Source organism: Glycine soja, chromosome 1 (assembly GCF_004193775.1).
Source record: "Glycine soja cultivar W05 chromosome 1, ASM419377v2, whole genome shotgun sequence".
In the NCBI taxonomy this organism is placed as follows: domain Eukaryota; kingdom Viridiplantae; phylum Streptophyta; class Magnoliopsida; order Fabales; family Fabaceae; genus Glycine; species Glycine soja.
Window position 1 is genome coordinate 4,618,411 of NC_041002.1, and position 24,181 is coordinate 4,642,591.

At 30.8% G+C, this 24,181-nt stretch overlaps 1 protein-coding gene across 2 annotated transcripts; it reads right to left on the reverse strand.

The window, feature by feature from the left end:
* Window positions 1-287: 287 nt before the first annotated feature.
* Window positions 288-5,172, reverse strand: LOC114410764 (protein TWIN LOV 1-like). Of its 2 annotated transcripts, XM_028374699.1 has the most exons (8): window positions 4,255-5,172; window positions 3,065-3,272; window positions 2,897-2,961; window positions 2,475-2,554; window positions 2,300-2,355; window positions 2,150-2,213; window positions 1,209-1,259; window positions 577-709 (listed from the first exon to the last, which is right to left on the reverse strand). In XM_028374699.1, the coding sequence occupies exons 1-7, from the start codon at window positions 4,793-4,795 to the stop codon at window positions 1,218-1,220; spliced, it is 1,056 nt and encodes a 351-aa protein (XP_028230500.1). In that variant the 5' UTR covers window positions 4,796-5,172; the 3' UTR covers window positions 577-709; window positions 1,209-1,217. The 2 variants fall into 2 exon arrangements, with proteins under 2 accessions (XP_028230496.1, XP_028230500.1); XM_028374695.1 differs by lacking the exon at window positions 1,209-1,259 and having other exon boundaries at window positions 288-709; window positions 4,255-5,170.
* Window positions 5,173-24,181: the final 19,009 nt, after the last annotated feature.

Genomic DNA, 24,181 nt, shown 5'->3' on the forward strand with positions numbered 1-24,181 from the left:
TTTAAGGTAATGACGGCCCACGAATTTATCGTCGTATTATTAAGGTTCTCATCATTTAAGGATTGCAATTCAACTTAATGTGTATTCATAATAACTATGATAATGGTATGAAGGCATTCTTTTCTTTAATGAAATATAGATACTATAATATGGGCTTTACTAATCACGTCTTAAATTTGAAAATTCGTTACCTAAATTTTAAAAAAAAAATCATATAAAGGTCACTGCAGGTCAATTTTATCAAGGGGGGAAAGCATAGTCATTGCAAATTTGCAACTATTAAAAGATAAGACGAAATTAGTACAAGTCAATTTTTATTGCTACATTACGGAAAATATAATACATTTTATTTATAAACTTCCAACAGAGAATGCTTTCTTACAATTGACAATATGGACTCTCTTTTTCTTTCTTGACAAATTAATTCTTTTACCTTTCTATCATCTCAACAATCACTGGTTGAGATTGATCATTTTTCCGAATGGATTAATATTTCTGACTTCTGAGAAGTAGGCAATATTATATGTTCCAAACTCACACTCACATGATCCTTTTGCTACGACTTGGAAGATCCCACAGTCATTGATAAACTCCTCACTGCAACCTTGACTACACCAACCACATTAAGCTGCCTCTTCTCAGGACTCAAACAATGGCTATCATCGTTTTTATTGCTGTCTTCTATTTGAACTCCCACAAAGTATGCAACCTGAACAAACAGAGGATTCAGTAAAACTAAAACCCCGGAAGCTCCTCGCTATGTGAAGGTAGAATTCAGCAACAGTCAATATAATTTAGTAGAATTTGTTCTCTGACATTACTTTTACCAAAAGTTCACCATAAAAAAGGGTCAGAATAAGTTGGTATCGATCTACATTTTGCACAAAGATTTCCAGTTTAGCTTGTATACAACTAAAATAGAAGTGTAATAAATCATCAAATTCAAGGCACGTAAATGTGAAGCACTACTATCTCATGATGTATAGCGTATACACACTTAAAACCCGTATATTAAGCTGAAAGCATCTCTTCCCAAAGTGCATGCAATGTATCCGTGACTAAATTAAATAAACAAGACGCTTACTGATTGCATCCATGGCAAAACAAAATTCAGCCAATTAACTAATTATAGTTGGTAACTCAAATTAAAAAGCCTGGATCAATCAGTCTATTCTATGGAAAATAGATTGGACGGGAGGAGGCTAGACCTGGAATTTTCATCCTTCTAGCCACAACGAAAAGGAGAGTGTGGAAAAATCCTGGTATCAAATAGGTAAGCAAAAGACCGAATCTTCACATGTGAAATTGTAATCAGGCACAACAATGGACTGTAAAAATTATCCAAATAACTAAGACAGAATTGCAAATATATTTATTAAGGCATCAACTACAATGTCAGCTACTACTCTTCATCACAAGACTTTCAGCCATCAGATTATATCAATTCAATTCTAGAAATCATAGATCTGTACGTTAAAGGTAGATGATGATACATCACCAAAACTTACATAATACTTGCTGTAGTGCAATTTCCAATGAACAATCCTGAATACATTATAACTTTTTGCATATCAGTTTACTGACTTCCTTGCTTGAAAGTTTTAGTTTTTTTTTTTTTTTTGTGGGGGATTAGTAAGAACTGGTAAAAAGCAACCAAATACAATCAGTTTTGTTACTATATGAACAATTACCTTCTTAACAACCTAGCCAGAAATACTAGTTTCTACCACATTAAAAATTATACCAAGCACACAGCAACAACTATGGACTCTTTGGTTCTCCAACCCAACTATTAGAAAACGATTATTCCAGAGCAACAAATCACTTGCCATGCACAAGGAATGAGAAATTTCAGAGTTTAGAATCATAAAGAGGATACTTCAACAAACAACATGAAAATTTCTATAAATTTAAATATTGGTATGCATTACGACCTGACTGATTAGAATACTAAAAAAATTGGTACTGTCAAAGCAGCAAAAACAGTAGTTGTCATCTAATTTCCAATATAATGACCATAATCATGTTTGACTGTGTTAAAATTCTCTCTGCTGTCCAATCGGACTGTGGAAAACAAATGACTGACAGATAATGAAAAACAGACGTTTAAGATTTATATTTCAGCTAGTAAATACTCTGTCAAGATTACCTTGCCAGAAGCATCACGAACGGGTGAGATATGAAGAAAATTCCAAAATGAGCTTTTGTCCTTCCTGTTAGTGTTGCAGAAAACTAATTCAGCATATTCAATAAATCAACTTCACAGCTTAGGCAGCAGAAACAAAAGTGAAGTATTAACCTGTAATTCAAAATACGTACTGTGCATGGTTGTTCTGTTTTAATGCTCTCCCTTATCTGAACGTAAGCAATAAGAGAAGGCATAACAAGATGGTCCATTCCCATTAGTCTAAGACTCTAAGTTACCAAATTACAAGACAAAATTAAAAAACTTATGGTTAGAAGAAGTGTATTACCAGATGTAATGTCGAGGTATCAGTATCTGTTCCACCTAAAAATCTACAGTTGCGGCCCAAAACTTCATTTTTTGCATAACCTATCAAGTAACAGGATAATTGAAAACATAAGTAAATCTGAGCTATAGGTTTTATATCCTTACATCAGATGCCAGAATTTAGCTCACGAGGCTCTTTTAAGGCTAAGTTTGGATAATCAATAAACACTTTAAAAAAGGCAAAATGAACCAAACTTCTTCCACAAGTTAAAATCAACTTATGCGTCTCAGCTTTTACTTTTTAGAGAAGCCAAATAAGAGAATTTCCATAAAAGTTGAAATGCATAGGTTGATATTAACTTGAGATGAAAACTTAATTCATTTTACCTTTTCAGAAGTTTATGTAAAGTTGATATAATTTATACAAGGTAACAGTTTTAGAACCTGTCAATTTCAAGAAGGCATCACTAGCATAAACAATAGGCATGTCTGATAAACGCGGATTAGTTCTGCAAGGAAACTCAAAATCATACAAGCAACAAATTAAGGGTCTGCGGAAAGCATAAGCTTGTGGAAAAGTAATAACAAAACTAGACATTTCCAACAACTCACAATACAAAGCTTTGTTTGATTCTACCAAGAGAAATAATCAAGGATGTGCTTAAAAGACCCACATCAGGAATGCTGCATCTCTTTTGACACACCAATCTGCCCGTCGCCTCACTATAATGGGTTAGCACAGAAAATATATTGTCCATAGCATTAACTGCACTACGCTTCTCCTCATCACTTGCCTCACACGGCTCTTCTCTCTCCAATTCTGCATCTCACAAAGCTAAAAAATCAGTAGAACCCAAACACTAGGACAATTACTGGGAGACCAAACTGAGCTATTACAATTCTGCATCAAATATAAACTTCATTTAACTTTTTTCTTTATTTAGCAAGTACAAGGATTAATAGGAAAAAGAAAAGGATATAGGAGGATTTAAAATTAGCACAAAACTTAGATACAGTTTTCTAAGTGCTTTTGATTTTGTTCTTGAATTAAAATTGGAGTTTTACTTTGTTATTCTATGTTAACTTTTAATAGAAACATACCGATTATCGAAATGAAACTCTAATATTGAGGATAATACTTAAAGACATCGCTGCTTAAGTACTTTTAGTGTTGTTTATTAATCAACATTTAGAGTTTCATATGGTTACAGTCTATTTTGATAAACTTCTCCATATTATTTCTAGGGTAAGAAAATTAAAAAAATATAAAAGTTTCTTCATAAGCTAAATTTAGCTCAAACATAAGCTAATTTGTAGAAATTTTCTCATATTAACTTATTCAAAAGCTTATTTTTAACTATGCATAAATAAATTTTAGTTTATTGAAAAGTTCTTTTCTTCATTTTCTATCTTATTTACTTCTCTTAGACTTCCTTTCAAAGAGGTTTATACAAACAAGTCCTTAATCAGTGTAATAAAGATATGTATTAAATATTAAAGGTTAAAATTTATTAAAAAGTGAGACTCCAAAAATTCCGATCGACCACCAAGTATCTGTTTGTTTTAAACAAATCTCGCATTTCAAGACACGTTCAAACGTAATTTTACAGAGACAAAACTTTGGTGTTGAACGTTGCAAAATCAAACACAGCCTAACATAATCAAAAGAACGCATATCTACGTTTTGTCCTAAAATCATTTTTAATTATTATGCAGCTAATCAATTATTAGGGATGGAGAACCAATGCTTAAGCACGAAGCACTCACTTCACTTGCATGAAAAACAAAAGGAAGAAACAAACCTCTAACGTCAGGTTCCAGCACTTGCTCTAATGAACAAACGCGACCAATCTCCGCCAACGAATCGGCGCATACTTCCTTCCGACAGCACCCGAACCCGAAATCCCTCACTCCAGACCCTTCCTTTTTCTGAAGCGGCACCTGTACGGCAACAAAGTGCACGACGGCGCCACCGTCGCTGCTGAAAACGGGGCAAACACGAAAAAGCATCCAAAACGGCGTGCCGTCTTTGCGGTAGTTGAGCAGAACGACCTGCGCGTTTCGCTCCTCTCTAACGGCCTCGCGAATTTCAATGACAGATTTTCTCGAAGTTCGCGGGCCCTGGAAGATGGCGGCGGGTCGGCCCAGGACTTCACGGGCCGCGTAGCCCGTGAGCTTGAGGAAGCCCGGGCTGGCGAAGACGATGGGGTGGCCAGGGATGGAGGGGTCGGTGATGGTGAAGCTGTCAGGCAATTCGTCGAGCGAGTCGCGCGCGTGGCGCGTGTAGCGCGTGTTGAAGGATCGCTGGATAGTTGTTGAACCTAGCTCCAGCTCCATCGGCATCGGCGTTGGTGGCGGTGGCGGTGTGTGTTGTTCTTCTAGAACCTTCTTCGATGACGATTCTTCTTCTGCTTCTCGCCGCGGTTGTTCCCAATCCCATGTGAACTCGCGCTGCTGCTGCTGCTGCTGCTGCTGCTGCTGCTGCTGCTGCTTCTTGTTCTGCTTCTGGTGAATTATGGAGTCATGAAAACGACGGCGTTTAGTGTTGTGGAAAGAAGAAGAAGAAGGAATTGTGGGGGTGGAATTGATGGGTGGCCATTTACTGGTGTTTGAAAAATTGGAAGGAAAATGAAAGGGGGAATTAATTATGAGTGAGGAACTCGGAGGACAAGACAACGGAGTGTTACACTACCACAAGAGGAAGGAAGGAACCATTTCCCTACGCAGCGAACCGGAGTCACATAAATTTCTTTCATTTTTTTTTATTTTCTATTGAAATAAAATTAAATATTGTTATTCTTTTTTGACTTTATACTTTTTCTTTTAGATTAACCCTTGCAAAATAAAATAAAATAAGTAACAAACTAAATTAAAGAAATAAAAGAATAATAGTGGTATAACTTTGGATTATGACTGAATATGGGTTAATAATGTAAATAATTTTAAGGAAAAAATTTTAAATAATTTAGATTAAAGCGGAAAAATATTATTCTTAGAGAGAAAATGTCTCCCACAATATTGATAGGAGAATCTGATCATGCACAACCCGTTGATTTTGATCAAGTATAGCGAAAAGATCATTGAACCTTCTAAACATTAATATTCTTTCTCTCAAAAAAGTAATTTTTTATAAGAACAAGAAGAAAAGAAATTTAAAGAAAAATACAAAATTATTTTTCTACTTATATCTATTGACTAAAGAAGAGATATATATATATTGACATAGACCCCCTTACATAACAACACAACAAACTCAAAGTAAAACTATCACACCTAATGAACGTTGGAAACCAACATGAAGAAATAATTTGTATAGAAACATAAAAGAAAGAACATGTGATATTGTATTTTAGTATAAGGAACCTTCTAGGTTTGAGCTTTATATCTAGTGTTTATGAACTTTTATCCAAGAAAAATTTAAAGACTTAATTGTCTTAAACTACACCTTCTTTAATCGAACTTTAGTACACAATCCCTATAATATTGGTGTTCATTTAGGTTCTAATTAGTGGTTACACTTACAAGGTTTTGCTCATGTATCTTATTTCGTGAGTGTCACTTAGAGATTAGCTCATATCTCACAGTAGCGACCCCACCACTGCACTCACTAGGTGAATCCTCAAAGAGTGGTTTGTGACCCCCACCCCTACAATAATTGTCATCGGATCCATTAAAAGGTATATATATATATATATATATAAACATATGTACATACCTCAACCTTAATATTGTCACAATTTACAATACACCTCCTCATAGAAATGAGAAACAGAACAATTCCGCAAAATTTTATTTTGGTGTATTTTAGTCAAACAAACAATTTCATTATTACCTGTTGAACTTCATTCATGAAATCACTAATCACATAGAGACAGATGTTCATTGTTGTGACTAAATAATGAGCTTTAGTCACATTTTCCTCAACAACTCAAATACTTATTAGCGTGTCAACCCTTTTGTAAGCGGATCCATAATATTGTTTTCTGACTTGACAAAGTCAAGAGAAATAACACCATGAGAAATCAAATTTCTAATAGACTTATGTCTCAGTCTTAAGTGTCTTCTTTTTTTCATTAAAATTTTTGCTAGTAACTTTAGATATAGCAACTTGGCTATCACAATACATTGAAATTAGAGGTATAGGCTTATTCAACAATGACAAATCACATAGCAAATTTTTAAGAAACTCAGCCTCACTAGTAGTAGTATATATAGCAATAATTTATGCTTCAATGGTAGAACGTGAGATAATAGTTTGTTTAGCAGATTTTCATGATACTGCACCACCAGCTAAAGTAAAGACATAACCACTTGTCGATTTTGTTTTATCAAAATCAGAAATCAAATTTGCATAACTAAATCCGTCAATTACAACAGGAAAACATGTAAATTAATGACATAATTAATGGTTCCTTTTAAGTATCTAAAAACATTTTCTAATGCAGTCTAATAAGAATGATCAGGATTATTAGAGTATGCCTTCCTAATCTATCAACTGCATATGCAATGTCAGGCCTAGAGAAGTTTGTCAAATGCAACAAAGAATCAATAATTTGAGAATATTTATGAGAAGAAAATCTTTTTCTCAAATTTTTCTTTAACATAATGGATGAGTCATAATGCGTAGAAATAGGTTTCACATCAAAATAATTAAACTTTCTCAATAGCTTTTCAACATAATGTGTTGGATTAAAACCATATCATCATCTTTCTTTATAAGCTTGATACCCAAAATCACTGACTACATGACCAAGGTCCTTCGTATCAAAATTACTAGACAAAAAGACTTCACATCATTTATGAAATGCATATTACTATCAAATATCAATATTTCATCCACATACAAACATAAAATAACACATCCACTGTCATCAAATTGTTTCTTATACACACATTTATCACTATTATTGATTTGAAAACCTTATGAAAGAACAACTTGGTCAAACTTTTCATGTCATTGCTTTGGAGCTTGTTTCAAACCATATAATAAGGATTTAACAAGTTTGCAAACTTTCTTTTCTTTAGCCAGTTCTAAAAAACCTCCAAGTTGGTTCATATAAATTTCTTCTTCTAAATCACCATTTAAAAAAGCAATTTTTACATCCATTTGATGAATTTCCAAATTAAAAACACAAGCAGGTGCAATTAAAAATCTAATAGTAGTAACTTTAGAAACGGGAGAATATGTATCAAATAAATCTACACCTTCTACTTGTTTACAACCAATCACAACAAGTTTTGCCTTCAATTTTTCTATAGGTTCATCAGTTCTTAGTTTCTTTCGGAAAACTCACTTACAACCTATACTTTTACCACTAGGGGGAGATCAATTAGAAACTAAGTTTTATTAGTTTTAAGAGAACTCATTTCATTATTAATAGCTTCTTTCCAAAAGAAAAAAGTGCATCAATAGACCTCATGGTCTCACCATAAGTTTTAGGATCATCTTCAAGTAAAAAAGAACAAAATTTAGAACCAAAATCCTTAACTTGTTTTAGATCTTTTACTCCTCCTAGGTTCAAAATCAACGTCCTTATTAGCATTACTACAAGATGGTAAATTAGAACAAGAAGTATCACAAAAAAGTTACAAGCATAGCATTCACCAAAAAAATTTATAAGGAACCCTACTAAGAATATGACATGTAGAATATAAGGCTCCACCCTACATATTTTTAGGCAAACCAAAACTTACAAGTGTAGCATTCACCATATCAAGCAAGGTATGATTCTTTTTTTCCACAATACCATTAGATTCAGGAGCATATGGAGGTGTCACTTCATGAATAATACCATGCATTTCACAAAAATTACTCATATTCAAAGATGTGTATTCTCCATCTCTATCAGAGCGTAAAATTTTAATTTTTCTTTCTAATTCATTTTCTACTTCTGTTTTATATACTTTGAACTTATAAAACAACTCACTTTTGTGATTAACTAAATACACATAGTAATATTTGGAGAAATCATCAATGAAACTAATAAAGTATCCCTTACCACCATGTGTTAACACATCATTACTATCACATATATCACTATGAACCAATTCAAGCAAGTTAATTTCTCTTTCAATACATGTACTAAAATCCTTTCTAGGTTGTTTTGCTTGAATACATGCTTCACATTTTTGTTTTAAATCAATAGAAGCTTTAGGAATAAGATTAAGAGACATCATTCTTTTGATAGAATTCAAATTCACATGTTCAAGCCTAGCATGCCACATATCATAACATTCAACATTTGCAACAAAAAAAGAAATGCTAGATTTTTTATTAATAGAAAGAAGCATGAGACTTAACTTAAACAGATTATCATAAATGTAACATTTACCAATAAAAACATCATGTCTAGTAATAACAACTCTATTGGACTCAAAAATAACCTTGTACCCTTATTGGTCTAACAAAGAAGTACTTATTAAACTTTTCCTAATATCAGAAATGTGATAAACTCCATCTAAAACAAGAAAATTCTCTAAAGATAGCTCTAGCTTCACTTGACCTTCTCCTAACACATGTGTCATACTCTCAAAATATATTTCAAATAGTAGTAGAATTTTGTAAAGAGATAGGTAAAATATCTACTGTTTGAGTTATGTTCATTTTATTGCTTTATGTGTTGTATTTTCATGTGTTTATTAACAAGGAGCTATATATATAGAGGCAACCAGGCACTAACATGTAGCAACAAAATACTTGCAGCAATAACGTTAGAAAACAGAAGAAAAAAAATCCAAATAACAAACTTCCTAATGTTAAAGACTTGTGTCGTTCACAAAGAAAATTGACTAAGTAAAAGATAGTTTCCTAAAATATAGGAATAGAAGTAGTGAGATGCTTTTAGTTTTTTCACGAAACTAATTCTAAAAGCATTTTATCTTTAAAAAAATATAATTGATAAAGAAAATAGACTTTAATTTTAAATTATAAGAAAATATTTTCCAAAATTAACGATACTTGGAAGCATGGTATTAAAATCTAGACCGACCCTGATGGTCCAACCCACCACGAATTGATGGTCTAACTAGATCGAGTTGGGCATTGAACTGATCATAGGTCAATAAGGTATGACTTATTGCAACCCAGTGTGACTTGTTGATCCGAGTGGATCACACAACTCTCTTTTCTTCTTTCAAATACTCAAAATGACGTTTTTTTTACTTTTAATGACTAAAAGAAAAGAAAGAAAGGATCATATTCGTGTTTGTCTGTTTCACTGTTTCGAAAATATTAAAGGTCCTCGGTCGTCACTCCTCCTCGTCAACGACAATCCCTTCCATCATCGTCGACATTGTCCTTCGCACAACCAAGCATTGGTAAGTTTATTCGAATCTTCGTTATTTCAATCTCCTTTTGTTTATGAAATTGTGATGTTTTCCTATTAATATGTTGTCAACTATGTTTTCTTTATTATTCTATGTTTCATCTTTGGTTGCACACTTTGCTTTGTTGTTCCGACATGATTGTTGATTTGGTTTTAACGTTATTTGTGTGTAATTGCTTTAGGTATTTGATATTATGATTCTGTTTATGAATAATGAATTTTTTTTTTAGTTTTTTTTACTACAAGTATAAAAGTTTTATATTTTTTAATACAAATTGAATTATGTAAACCAATTAGTGACTTACTTATTCAATCATTGATTTAGTAACCTAAAACCTTAACCAGTCGAATAGATATCATGGACTTTTTCATTTTAATGAGATTCAAATTCTACCAACTTCATGTACGCTGTATTGCTATGCTAATTATGTCGTCCTGATAATTATAAAAATTGATTTTTTAAAAAAGAAATGAGATGTTACTAAAAAAGATATATTTCAGTCCGTGCTAGATTTGTTTTCTTAAGTTTACGAAAACTATTAATTTCTCTAATCTTTGTACCGTACTCTGAAACGAAAATGATCATATTTGAAGACAAACAAAACCAACCATAGCCTTTATGTGAGTACGTGAATTATTAACAATAAAGTGCAAGATATTTTTCAGTTATAGCACGATTTCAAGTCAAGTAAATGGACCAGTGAAGCAACATGTACAACACAAAGAACGGGAAATAGTCAGGCAAAGCCGCAACCATACGTTTGCCATTTTGCTTTGTATACAAAACCCGGTTTCTCACCAGTCATTATCCATTAACAGCGACGATTTTTTTTTTTCAGGTTATGGATTTAAGCAACTATTCTGAGTTTTACAATGAAAGAGGAGGAAAAAAAAGAAAGAATTGGAAAGTACCAACTAACAAGTAAGTCCTTGAGATGGTATTATTAACTACTAACTCTATGATTTCCACAGACGTTTCACTTCTTTACAATACATTACTGACTCTTTAATTAGGGGCCTGACTATAAGGGTATGCCCTGTTTCTGTTTATTATTGTATCATTTTGAGTTTAATATAATTTACATTTTTTTTCCAACTACTAACTCTATGGTACATTTCAAAACCATAGGTTCAAAGCCACGGGTGAAACGGTTTCAAGAGTGAGTTTCACTTTTGAAAGACAACAAGGGAAACTAAATAACAAGTAACAAATCAATGTTGGCTCTTACTAGATTCTTATCCAATCCGCGTCATCACTTAGTAGACATGTTTTTTTGTTTTGGTAACGTGCGAGTTTCGCTTTGATTAAGATAAAGTGGTTGGGCTTCTCGTGGCAGAGCCAAACGAAACGGACACTACTAGACATAGGGCGTCTTGGGTTTGGACTTTTGTGACTTGTGAGTGAATAGTCCTAATCATTGAATCTCTCTCGTTTTTTATTTTTTTATTTTATTGTGGGATAGAGTTTGATTGTGTGAAAAAAAAAAGAGATTAAGAAGAAATATTTGAATTAGAATAAAAAAGTGTAAAAACTACACTATTTTTTAAAAATTTACTCATAAATAATAATTCATTTCCCGCAACCAAACAAACACTTACAGATTGTTGTGTGTTTAAACTTTTAACTGTGTTGAATTTTCCTACTATACACTTTTCAAAATAACTAATGTCTAAAAGTGATATAGTTCAGAACTTATGATTAAGAATTGTGTGAGTTGTTGTAGATTTTTTTTATATACTTAAGTTCAATTCCTTTGAATCAACAAAAAATTGATGTTTTAGTTTTCAAAAAGACAAGAATTTGAAATTTTTAAACTTCAAAAATGCTAGTTAAGCATCATTTCATAAACTTCAGAAATGCTAGCAAAGCTTCATTTCATAAAATGACCATTTTGAGACGAGACTCAGAGTAGGAACTGGATTGCGACTTGCTAAAGAAGGAAGACAGTCATTAGAAAAGAAAAGAAAACTAATTAATGGTGACAAATGTTAACAAATACTATGCTAAATACATTTATTTTAAATACGTGTGTTTAGCTGAGATTAAAAATCACTAAAAAGCATTAGAATTGTTTGAAACTTAATAGAGATATGATAGAAGACACAATTTGCAAAAATTTTAAAAGTGAAAAGCAAAATGCATCTGTTGGGAACAAAATGTGCCAAAAAATATAAAGTTGATGACAAATAGTCTAATTAAGATTAAACATTTAATTATACTTGTGTCTATGTAAAACATATTTATCAATTTAATGTTCTTTGGATTCGTGTGGCTAAGAGACCTATGGGGTAATAACCTAGTTGGAGTTGTCCCTGTCCCTCTCATATCAATCTTAATTTTATAAAAAAAAAATATAAAAAAATCGAACAAACTTAGTTCTTTTGTCAATTTTTGTCTATTTAAAATCTTTTTTCCATTTAAATTGGGAAATTTACATAAATTTGAGAAATAATTTTTTTTAAAATTTAAAGTTATAAAAAGGTTAATAAATTTTGAAGAATTTAATAAAATACAATATTTTTACTGCAATAAAATACAATATTAAAATTTGAAAAGAAAGAAAATTTTATTCATTTATTATTTTAGAATAAATTTAACGTTTTAATTAGTAAATTTTGAGCGAACAAAAGCTTTTAATGAATCAAAAGTGCCAAGTTTTTATACACAAAGTAAATATTTAATATTGTCAATGCATTTCTATCGTGACCTTAAATAAAAAAACTGTTTCTATCTATTATTTCTTTAATCAATATCCTTAAGCATTTATTTGTAGGAACCCAAAATAATTTAATTAATTCATTTTATGAAGACTTTGATATAAAAAAATATATAAATTTAAGAGTTTTAAGTAAAAAATAAAACAAAGGAAGGGATTTGATTGTTATAATTTTGAAAATTTAAAGAATGAAATTTACTCAAAAAATTATTGAAAGACCATTATCACACATTAACTATAATAAAGAAATTAAAAGTTAAAGTAAGTAAATAATATACCTCTTTATTATAAATTTAAACTTTTATTTTTAAACAAGAGTATGTTTAGAAACTATTTTCATCCTTTTTAAGTTAAGAAAAAATATTTAGTCCTTGTATTTATTTTCGGTCAAACTTAGCTTTAGTCCTTGTACTTTTATAATAAATTTATTTTTCTAACTTTTAAAAATATATGAATTTAGTTCATATGTTTAATTTTGTAGTGATAAAAAACCATCATTAATTAAACGTTAAGGTGACGATACACTAAATTCACATCTTTAAAAATTTGAGAACTACATTTATTACTATAAAAGTAAAAGACCAAAATCAAGTTTGAATAAAATTTCAAGAAACAAAATTAAATTTTCTATTAAATCAATGAATTCTTTTTTGAGTATTTAAATATGTTGTATTTTTTATTTATTATTATTATCAATTATGATTACTTAAATTTACTTCCAATTTTAATTTTTTGTAATTTTTACATCTTAATACATTATATTTTTTAAATATACAATGATAATAATAAAGTTTGAGCTTAAATCTTAATGTAAATTATTTAAATTCCTTACTACTAGGTGGATCCTAGTAGGTGTTCTTGATACATTATACAAAAGTGAGGGTGTTTTTTTTAGATAAATAAATTTTAAAAAATCTATAATCTTAATCAACCACAATTACAATTTTTTAAAATTAAATTTTGTATGATACATCAATAAAAATAATATATTTCAATTCAAATAATTAACATATGATATTTTAATTATAGAAGCTTTATTTTCTAATTTATTAATATTTAATATAGTAAGACAATTCATTATTAATAATAAAATTATTTATTGTTCTCTTGAATTTATAAATTTATTTAAATTAAAAATATGTATATAATATGTACAAAAATTGTTAGCCAGTAATGTTTTTTATATTATAATTAAAGATACTACTATAAGGCTGGTATCTCAAATTACTACCACTTGTTGCTTCACTGGCAAGGAAATTTCGAGCTTTGCAGCATTGTCCATCGCCCATCGCCACGTGTGCCTTTTAGATCACTAGTTTGTAGTGGGATTGGGAAGTGCACAAGGTAGCTTCATTATGTGTCATGTAGTGAGTTTTGTACCCTTTATATTTTGTTTTTTTTTCTTTTGGAATCTAGAATCCACTATTTTTAGTAATTCCGTAGAAGAGCCTATAACTACAAAATATAACAAAACACTTCAAGGTATTTGTGTGTTTAGTGCTAGAACAAACCATAGGACAAATGAAAAATATCAAATTCTAACTTGCTTAACATGGAAATGTAGTGCATGCCTTATAATTTTAAGGTGTTGGGTGAGTGTAACTAAATAAAATATCATTTGTTAAGTTGTAGGTTTGAGTTTTTAGGGACTTTATACGTACTTGAGGGTGGTTCCCTGATCCTGTACCAAGATTAAATGTAGTTATTGAGTTTTGAATTAGTACTTTTATTATTTGATTAATCTTACCTCTGATTTGAAGTTTAGGAATACACTCGATATAGATATTCTTTGTGGGTGGTATGTAGTTCTCCTCTTTTTTTCTTGGTATAATATCTTGGATTTTGTAACACCCAATATTTTAAATGTCGTCTATTTCTTAAATTTATTTTTGTTGTTAACGTGGGTATTATGAATGTACACACATTTCCCTCTAATTAAATTTGAAAGGTTTAATCTTAATAAATTATGGAAAAGGTATAAACTTTAAAAAAAATGCTATTGTTCATATATTATCCTCATGTTTGGACATGCATTTGAAGCCAATGGATCTGTGTGTGTCTGATGCTACATTATGTAGCTTCTATGTCATTTTTTTCCTTTGATATGAAAATTAAAAAATTCGCCAGTCCAAAACGCCAAAAGCAAACACACACCAAATGATTTACTCCTTTTTGGTATGAAATATAAGAAGAAAAATATTTTTTTAATCTCAAATATAAAAAAATTTCAACTAATCTTATTTAATACTATCATCTCTAAAATACTCTTTGTTTAATTGAGGTGTGAGTTTCAATGATTCTTCTTTGTTTTTTATACTAAGTTCTAATGAAGAATAAATTGAAAAAAATGAAAGTGGTACCAAGTCGCTTGTATTATAAACAAGAAAAAAAGTAAAAACAATATAATATAGAAAAAGTAAAGACAAGGGAATGTAAAATAATATAATATAGATCAACAAAGGTGGCAGAGCCTCCTAGTTACATTATATTATATTATATTAAATAAATAAAATACACAATTAAGAGTAAGCATAAGTGGAAGAAAATATCGATTTAGATGGATAGAGGACACTCCTCAAGTGAACGCTATAAGTTACCTCATTTAAGAAAAATATAGAATATGATGATCCCAAACTCTTTTAAAAAAAAAAACATAGAAGAACCTTATCGATTTTCTGGATATTAAGTCGAGTACTGAAGATCAATAATAGCCCACACTCTTTTGGGTCTTACGAAGATCTTATTTTCCTCCAAGCATCAGCCTAACCATAAAAGGACTTCCATTGTTTCCAAAAACAAATATCAAGGGCACACCTTTGCAGGCTTACAAATCTCAGGTTTTCTGAAAAAAAATTTAAAGGTAAATTAGACGTTTGGGTTCTAAATCATATTCGCATTTTCTAAATAAAGATAACTAAGGCTCCTTGAGGGTGCCTTCGAAGAATTTAACCAGATATAATGGATATCATACTTACAGATTGGCAGAAAAATCAAGGGGGAAAGGGAAAGATTCGAAAGGAAGCTGGATACTATTGCTCAAAATACTATTACAAACTTTATCTTTCTATTTCTCTTACTAGTTTTTCTAGTATCTATCTAGCGTGTGTACAAATGAGCCCTGAGACTCTTTATATAGAGAAAGCGGAAAGAAAATGACAAAAGGCCCCTTCAGTCAAGAATAGTAAAATTACTATTCATTTACTTTGTCACAGGGCCCATTTTACAATACATTTTTGTGGATAGGCTCAGTGTCAAAGTCTTGGCAAAAGCAAAAGATTCCTGCTTAAATTTTTCAGTTGTATTTTGGCAGGATGCTTCTGTCTTCTGATCAACTCTTTGATGACTTTGAAATAGTAACATTTTCTTCTTCTTCTTGAATGTTTCCAGAGCAGAAAATGTCTGATGAGTCTTCCATAGAAAGATCAGTGGATGGAAAAGGAGGAGTTTGTTGTCCATGACATCCACTAGCTTCATAGATCTCTTTATCTTTCTTCTCTTTTTGGAAGAATTGAACCAGTTTATTGTTGTGATCAACTGGGAAAGAAATGAAAAACTTCCCATTGTATGATGGTTGGAAGAGCTTTGCGTTGTGGGTTTCTCTTATCAGGTCAATCTCTCATTTATCTGTATCTGAGAAGAACCATTAATACCCTTGTATTTATGCCCTCATGAGATTGTATTGGTACTGTATGTTACCTTGTACATCCCAAGTCTCGTATTCATCATTGAATAGACAAGGAAAGTCTCTATGGTCCTCTGGGTTTGGTTGTTGTATACCCTAAACAATAATTTTTGTATTTTCTTAAAGTTGTCTAGGCTCAAGCTGTTTATTGGTCTGGGGACATTTAGACTGACTGAGTCTTTATAGGTTTTGTGGCAAGTTTTGGTTTGGTCAGCATTTATGATTATGGTCGTGGTTTCTGGCTCAAGTGCCTTCTTGATTTTATTAATGTATGTGGTATTTAATTCGAGGGATTTTTCTGCTTTTTCCCTTGAATAAAATACTTTATAAATTGGGCTTTGAATACCCTCCTTTGTCAAGCAAAGGTCTTTGAAATTGATGTAAACACCTTTATGGGGTCCTGATAACAGGACAAAAATTGTATAACCTTTCCCAGAAGGAGAGGCTTTTGTAAGGAGAGAGACTCCTTGGTTATCTGGTATGCAGAAATTGTATAAGACACAAATTATGCTTTTTTTTTACTGAATAGACAAATTGCTCATTATTGTTTGTGTGCTTTGGAATATTTCAAATATTGTAAATAAGGCAATTGAATTTTTCGTTGATGGCTTCTCTACCAGGATAGTGAAACTCATTTGTAAGTACATGCAATTCTTGATTGCCAAATTTCATTTTTTGTTTTATATTTTGATAAGAGACCTTAGAAGGCTTCATCTTGTTGTATCCCTACAAAACGAGAAAGAATATCAGCAGCAACATTCTTAACTCATTTTATGTGTTCAAAATTTATTTTTATCCCGTTATGATAAACATACTCTTGACACAAAAGTCATCTTTTGTGAGACTTTTTATTAGTATTTATTTGTTAACTACCATAAGCCACTATCGCTTCACAATCAGTTCTTATGATAATTTCACTTTCATTAACCAAGAAGAGTTTAAATCCTTATAAGGCATTTATTACAACATTTACTTCGTAATATGTAGAAGTTGAGTATACATGTGGTTTTGTGTGGTATTTTCCTGAAGCATACTTACAGATTTCTTCATCATGAATTTTTTCATATTTATTTTTCTCTTTCTTTAGGATGACTCCCCATCCTTGTTCACAACCATCATACTCTATGACCAAATAGTCATAATCTAATGGTAGAGATAGATATGGCAAACTGTTAACCATTTCTTTAATTTTCTGAACTAATTTTATATCCTCTGTATTAAATTTTCTTTATCCACTTAAAGATGTTTTGTTGTAAAGAGGAGCTGCGTATTTTCCTAAGTCTTTAATAAAATTTCTTGCATAGTTAAGCAGGCCTAGAAAGGCTCTCAGGGTTTTTATGTCTTTCATTTTATCCGGGAAACCAAATTTTTTTTGAGAGATATGAGACTGAAGCCTAATTTTCCCGTTTCCTATTTCTGTTCCTAGGAAAGAGATATGAGTCTTGCAAATCTCCATTTTTTATTTTAAGATAATTAAATCAAAATTTTTAAATAAATGAAGAACTTGTTTAAGATGTAAATAATGTTCTTCTTTAGTTTTCGAAAAGACAAATACATTATCTATATATGTACAAGTAAATTCTTTGAAATTTCCAAAAATATTATCCATTTTTCTTTGGAAAATTTGTGGTGCATTTTTCAATCCGAAAGACATTACTTTCCATTCAAATAATCCTTTTGAACAAGAAAAGGCAGTCTATATTGAGTCGGGATGCATCTTAACTTGGTGAAATCCTAATTTTAAATCAAATTTTGAAAACCATTTGACTTTCTGTATCCTATTTATCAACACATCTTTAGAAGGAATAATGTATCCATCTATATAAGTGTTATCATTAAGCCTTTTATAATTATAAACCATTCTAGTTTTTCCTCTTTTTTGTTTTGAATGTTTATTAACAATGAAAGCATGGCTTCTATGAGGACTAGTACTAGGTACTATAACCTTTAGATCCATGAGGGATTTTATGTGGTTTTTACATTCCTCTTGTTCGAAATTCCCATACTGAATATCCTTAGTTTTAATTATCAGGTTTAAATATATCAGTTCAAAGTCAACATTTGGCTTTAAATATTTATTTGAAATGACAAGAAATTAGAATTGTAATTTAGCCTAAAGTTTTTCAAGAGAAAAAAAAACTGCTGAAAAATAATCACAAGTTTTAATTTTACAATGCACATGTTTGCTAATGCGTTATCTATGCACCCTTAACCTACGTCCATAACACTCTTAACCAACGATATTGTGTTTCATGTCCAAAAAACTGGAAAATCCTTAAAAAATTCCAAAAAGAGTTATTTGGAGATTTAAAGGATGGTAGGAATGCGAAATACATAAGACAAAACGCAGATTAATTAATTATTCATTTGTTGTACAGTTGAATAATGAACTTGATAGTTATGAAAAATATCCTAAAATCAGTAGAAATTTTATAAAAAACATTATAAACCCAATTTGATTTTCAAACAGATAGAATTACAAATAGATATGTAATAATGTAGTCGAATTAATACCTATTCTCATGCTAATTCATCATCAGAAAACATTCTAAGTCAATTAAAAGATATTTTTTATGACAATTATTAACCAACTGTTATCATAGACGATGTCATAAAAGTCTTGATTTCATAAAAAATCGTGTTAAAAAAATATTGTTTTTAAGATGATTTTTATCTAAAAATCATCTTAGAATGATACATTCTAAGACGATTCTTGATTAAAAATCGTTCTAGAATAATATTATTATAAGACAGTTCTTAGTTAAATTTTTTTTAAAATATTTTATTTTAAAAAAATAAAAATTATAATGAAATAATAAAAAAGGAAAATTCTAGTTTAAGGATGCATTTCAAACTAGAGTTTCAAATTTTACTAGTGAATAGTTACATAGCCTATTCAATTTTTTGACATAGAAAAATATTATAGGCTATTGAAAAAGCTAGCAAATATATTTAGGAGAAAGAGATATGTAAAAAATCTTTTTTCTAGCAGTGTAATAGAATAGGACATGTGTTTACATATGCTAAATAATTATTACCATACGTCTATAATTAGTTAATTATCCCCAAACCTATCATCACCGACCTTTCTCAAATATTGATGATAAAGTCGAAGCTTTTATATATATATATATATATATATAAAACAAAAAGCCAAAGTTCTTTTTGGGAGCGTTAGGGTTAGGGTTGTGCCAAAAAGAACGCTGGCGACCGTAGAGAAATGAAAGAAAAGTTTTAAAATTTGATATGGATCTCATACTCTTACTCTTTATTCTAAGTTGATTTTAAAATTTGATATGGATGTCATACTTTTACTCTTTATTCTAAGTTGACTCTTTTGTGTGATTGCTTTATTCTTGAAATATTTATGCAACCAAAAGGATAATTTGTGGCAAATTTTGATAGAGTAATTAATTTTAAAAAGATTAAATGTCCGTTTTCATATATTATATTTTAATATTTTTTTTCATTATACATTAAATTTTAAAATTTTCATATTGATTCTTTATAATTTTAAAAATTTTATTTTGATATATTAAGTTTTAAAATTTCATTTCGATCCTTAATTTACGTTAGTTGCTTATCTTTTAACCAAAGAATAACCCGAATTCACTAAAAAAAAATGCTTTAAATCTGGTTTTATTAGCCATGGAAATATGATAGGTATGTCATTGTAGATTTATAATATATTCCATATTAAGCTAGACCTTATTTAAGTTTATTTATTAAATAAGTTGAGTGAATTTTTTTCAATATATATCTTAGTTGTAAGAGGTGTACATTGATGAAGAAGAACAAATATGATCTACCTTAAAAAAAACAAATATGGTCTATTTTTTCACTGTCTAGATCCAACATTTAGAGATTTATGAAAGAAGTTTAACCTTGGTTAGGAGGTACTGTGACGTTAATATAAACAATGTGATTAATCTGAATCATTTGAGGACCTTATTCTAGATCGGTGCCAATTGGTTTTGACATTATTCTGGATTAAAAGCAAAACTTAGAACCTTATTAGCATTTTGAGTTTTTAGATATCATACCACCTTCACTAATTATATGTATTGGTTTTTCATTTTGTTATATTAAAAATATAGTATTATAATTATTTAATTTAATTATTATTTTTTTATGTACTCTTGAGAATAATTACTTCTTACACTATCTTTTTTTAACTAATATTTTTATATTGGAGTATAATTTATATTTTGGTAGATATTTTTAAAATTATTTTTATAATTAAATATCATTGATGGAAGTTAAAATAAACTAATTTTAAATTTTTTAATATTTCCTATAAATATTAAACTACTTAAATTTAAACTAACTATTAATTGAGTAAAATATATATTTTAGTTTTTGGTTAAAATATTATAATTCCTTAATTGAATATTTTTATGATATATATATATATATATATATATATATATATATATATATATATATATATATTACTTGTATTTTTTTAAAAAAAATATTAACCGATGACAATTTTAATTGATTATATAAAAAATATTATTTTATATCTCATAGGAAATAAAAAAATAAAGTTGTTGTTCAAGCTCTTGTGAATTCATATTGAAAAATGTATTTATTAATTATTTTATATATGTGATGACTGCTATTTATAGGTATATTTTGAGAGGTTAAATCCCTCTTTTTGTTGGAAACTTGACATCATTTTGATGTAATTTCTCTTCCTATCTATTTAATAATATTACTTTTGTATTATCATTTCTTGTGCTTAATATTATTGCTTGTGGCTTGATCACCCATTTGCATGGTAAGTTTTAGATGTAGCATTGAGAAATGTTATTTTCTAATAGAATTGAAAAATTGTATCTAAATAAAGTCATTATTAGGAATAAGTTGATTTTTGTTTAGCATGTTATACATTTTTACTCTTAATGCAATTTAATTATTTGCTCTCTACAAAGGAATTTAGGAGAAAAAAAATAGATAAATTAGACTCTTTCACTTGAGGGGTCTTGATTAGAGTATATTAGTAGATGCAGGTGTAAATTAAAATAATTATAAATAGAGAAAAATCATTAATATTACATCAAGAGTGACTTTGGTAGGCTAAGTTTCCGACATTCTCATCTTCTGAATTTACTTCCACAATAATATTGGGTTATCTAATCTTTCTGTTTTAGTTAATTAATTTACCTTTTAATTTCTTCCCGTTATTTTAATTTGATTCTTTGCCAATTTAATTTACTATTTTTCTAGGACCTTTTTCAAATATTTTTCTTAATTAAATATTCATCTACCTAAGTACAAACAAAGTCCTTGTGGATTCAACACTCGAATTTTCATTTTAACTTTACTACTTGGGACCAATTGGTACACTTGCCAATAGTTTAACAAGTTTTTAGCACCGTTGTCGGAGACTTTGTTCATTGTACTTGGTATTTTGGATATTCTAATTTTAAAGCAATTTATTTTTAATTCTTTTTAATTTCTTTTTAATTTTTTGAAAAAATAAAATAAAAATAAAAATTCTCAAATTTTCTTTTTTTACTCTTTAATTTTTAGTTTCTGTTTTAATTCTTTTGCTTTGATAACTTGCATGGTAGTGTTTTTCTTTGCTTGTGTGCGAGGAAACAATCTTGTTCCATTGAATCTAGAGATTGAAGTAACTTGTAGAAGAAACAACACTGTAAGAAGAAAAAGAGAACAACAAGGGAATAAAAAACTATCATCCTCAATATCCTTTTCTTCTTTCCCACATCCCAACTTTGAAGAACACATCATGGCAGAAGGCCGACCATAGAGGATCACTCTAGAGGACTACTCTAATTCCTCTACACCTTATTACTTCACAAGCATCGCCCCGCCTAAAGTTTAAGTTGCCAACATCACTTATCCACATTCTTTCATCCAACTGATTCAAGGCTATCTCTTTCATGGGCTACCCAATGAAGATCCATACGCCCACCTTGCTACATACATAGAGATCTACAACATAGTGAAGATATCAAGAGTTCTGAAAGATGTCATCCGCCTCAAGCCTCAACCTGTTTTCTTTCTCCTTGGCCGGTGAAGCAAAAAGATGACTGCACTCGTTCAAAGGAAATAACTTATGGACATAGGAAGAGGTGGTGGAGAAGTTTTTGAAGAAATATTTTGCAGAGTCCAAAACCGCTGAGGGAAAGGTGGAGATCTCTTCATTCCACCAATTCCATGATGAATCATTAAGTGAAGCTTTAGACCGTTTCCATGGTTTACTCTGAAAGATTCCCACCCATGGGTTCAGCGAGCCTGTTCAACTGAATATATTCATTGAAAACACCTGATGAAGCTATGAAGTTGATTGAAAATATGGCAAGTAGTGACCATGCCATCATTCGTGATCGAGCCTACACACCTACAAAGAAGAGTCTTCTTGAGCTCACATCTTAAGATGCATTACTAGCTTAGAACAAGCTCTTAGCCAAGCAAATAGAAACCCTCACAAGACATTGAACAAGCTTCCTCAACAATTGCATGTAGTGCAACCTACTCATTCTTCAGCTATGCAAATTGGGGGATGCAATATTTATGGTGGGGCCCATGAGTCAAGCATGTGCATGGCTTACGATAATGCATCTAAAGAGGTCAACTATATGACCAATCCAAACCATCAAGGGTTCTATCAAGGAGGACCTCCAGGATACCATCTAGGGGGAAATTTTTCTCAAAATCAAGGCCAAAGTTGAAGATCCCATAGTGGGAATAACTTCAACAAAGATCAAGGCGGTCCATCCATCTGGCCTCCCAATCAAGGGCCTAATCTTTATGAGAGGACCACTAAGTTAGAAGAGACTCTGACTCAATTTATGTAGGTTTCTCTGTCAAATCACAAGAGCACCGAGTCAGTAATCAAGAATCTGGAGGTACAAGTGAGCCAATTAGCTAAGCAATTGGCTAAAAAGTCCACGAGCAATTTTGTCACGAACACGGGGAATAATCCCAAGGAGGAGTGCAAGACAATTTTCACTAGGAGTAAGAGGAGGGAGAGTGCTGAGAAGAGAGCTGAGGGAGTATTGAAGGATGTGAGTAATGAGGAAGGAGAGGATAAAAAGAGAGAAGATGGTGAAAAAGAAAAAAGTGAGAGTAAGGAAAGTGGTGATGAGGTCTTGACCACTAAGACCAAAAGTCAGTTAGTTTGGGAGGCTAGAAAGGAGATACCCTCAGTCCTAGTGAAGGAAATCCCATATCCTTTGGTGCCATCAAAGAAGGACAATGAGTGATATTTTGCTCGTTTTCTTGACATCTTCAAGAAGCTGGAGATCACCATTCCCTTTGGAGAGACCCTATAGGATATGCCTTTGTATACCAAATTTCTAAAGGACTTCCTCACAAAGAAAGGGAAATATATAAACAATGAGAGTATCATGGTGGAAGGAAATTACAGTGCTGTGATTTAGACGAATTCACCACAGAAATTCAAGACCCAAGAAGTATAACCATTCCATGCTCTATTGGGGGATGTGTCAGTAGGTAAAGCTCTCATTGATCTGGGAGAAAGTATATATTTGATGCCCCTCTCTATGTGCCAGATAATCGAAAATCTCAAACTTGCTCTTACTAGAATGACTCTTCAATTAGCAGACCACTCCATTATCAAACCATATGGTGTAGTTGAAGATGTTCTGGTTAAAAGTTCACCAATTCAATTTTCCAGTGGACTTTGTGATAATGAACATAAAAGATGATTATGATATTCCCTTGATATTGGGCAGACCATTCATGCTTACTACAAAATGTGTTGTGGACATGGGAAATGATAACTTGGAGATGAGTGTGGAGAACTAAAAAGTCACCTTCAACTTGTTTGAGGCGATAAAGCATCCTAACACTTGCTTCAAGGTGGAGGCAATTAAGCAAGAAACTGACCTTGTTGAGCGACACCTAAAGAATGTGCTTCCAAAAGAAGATGAAGCCAAGCTAGTTGTGAATCCAGTAGACCCTTCCATTGTCTTCACAGGGTCAAGGCCCAAACTACTCCAGACGCTCCACC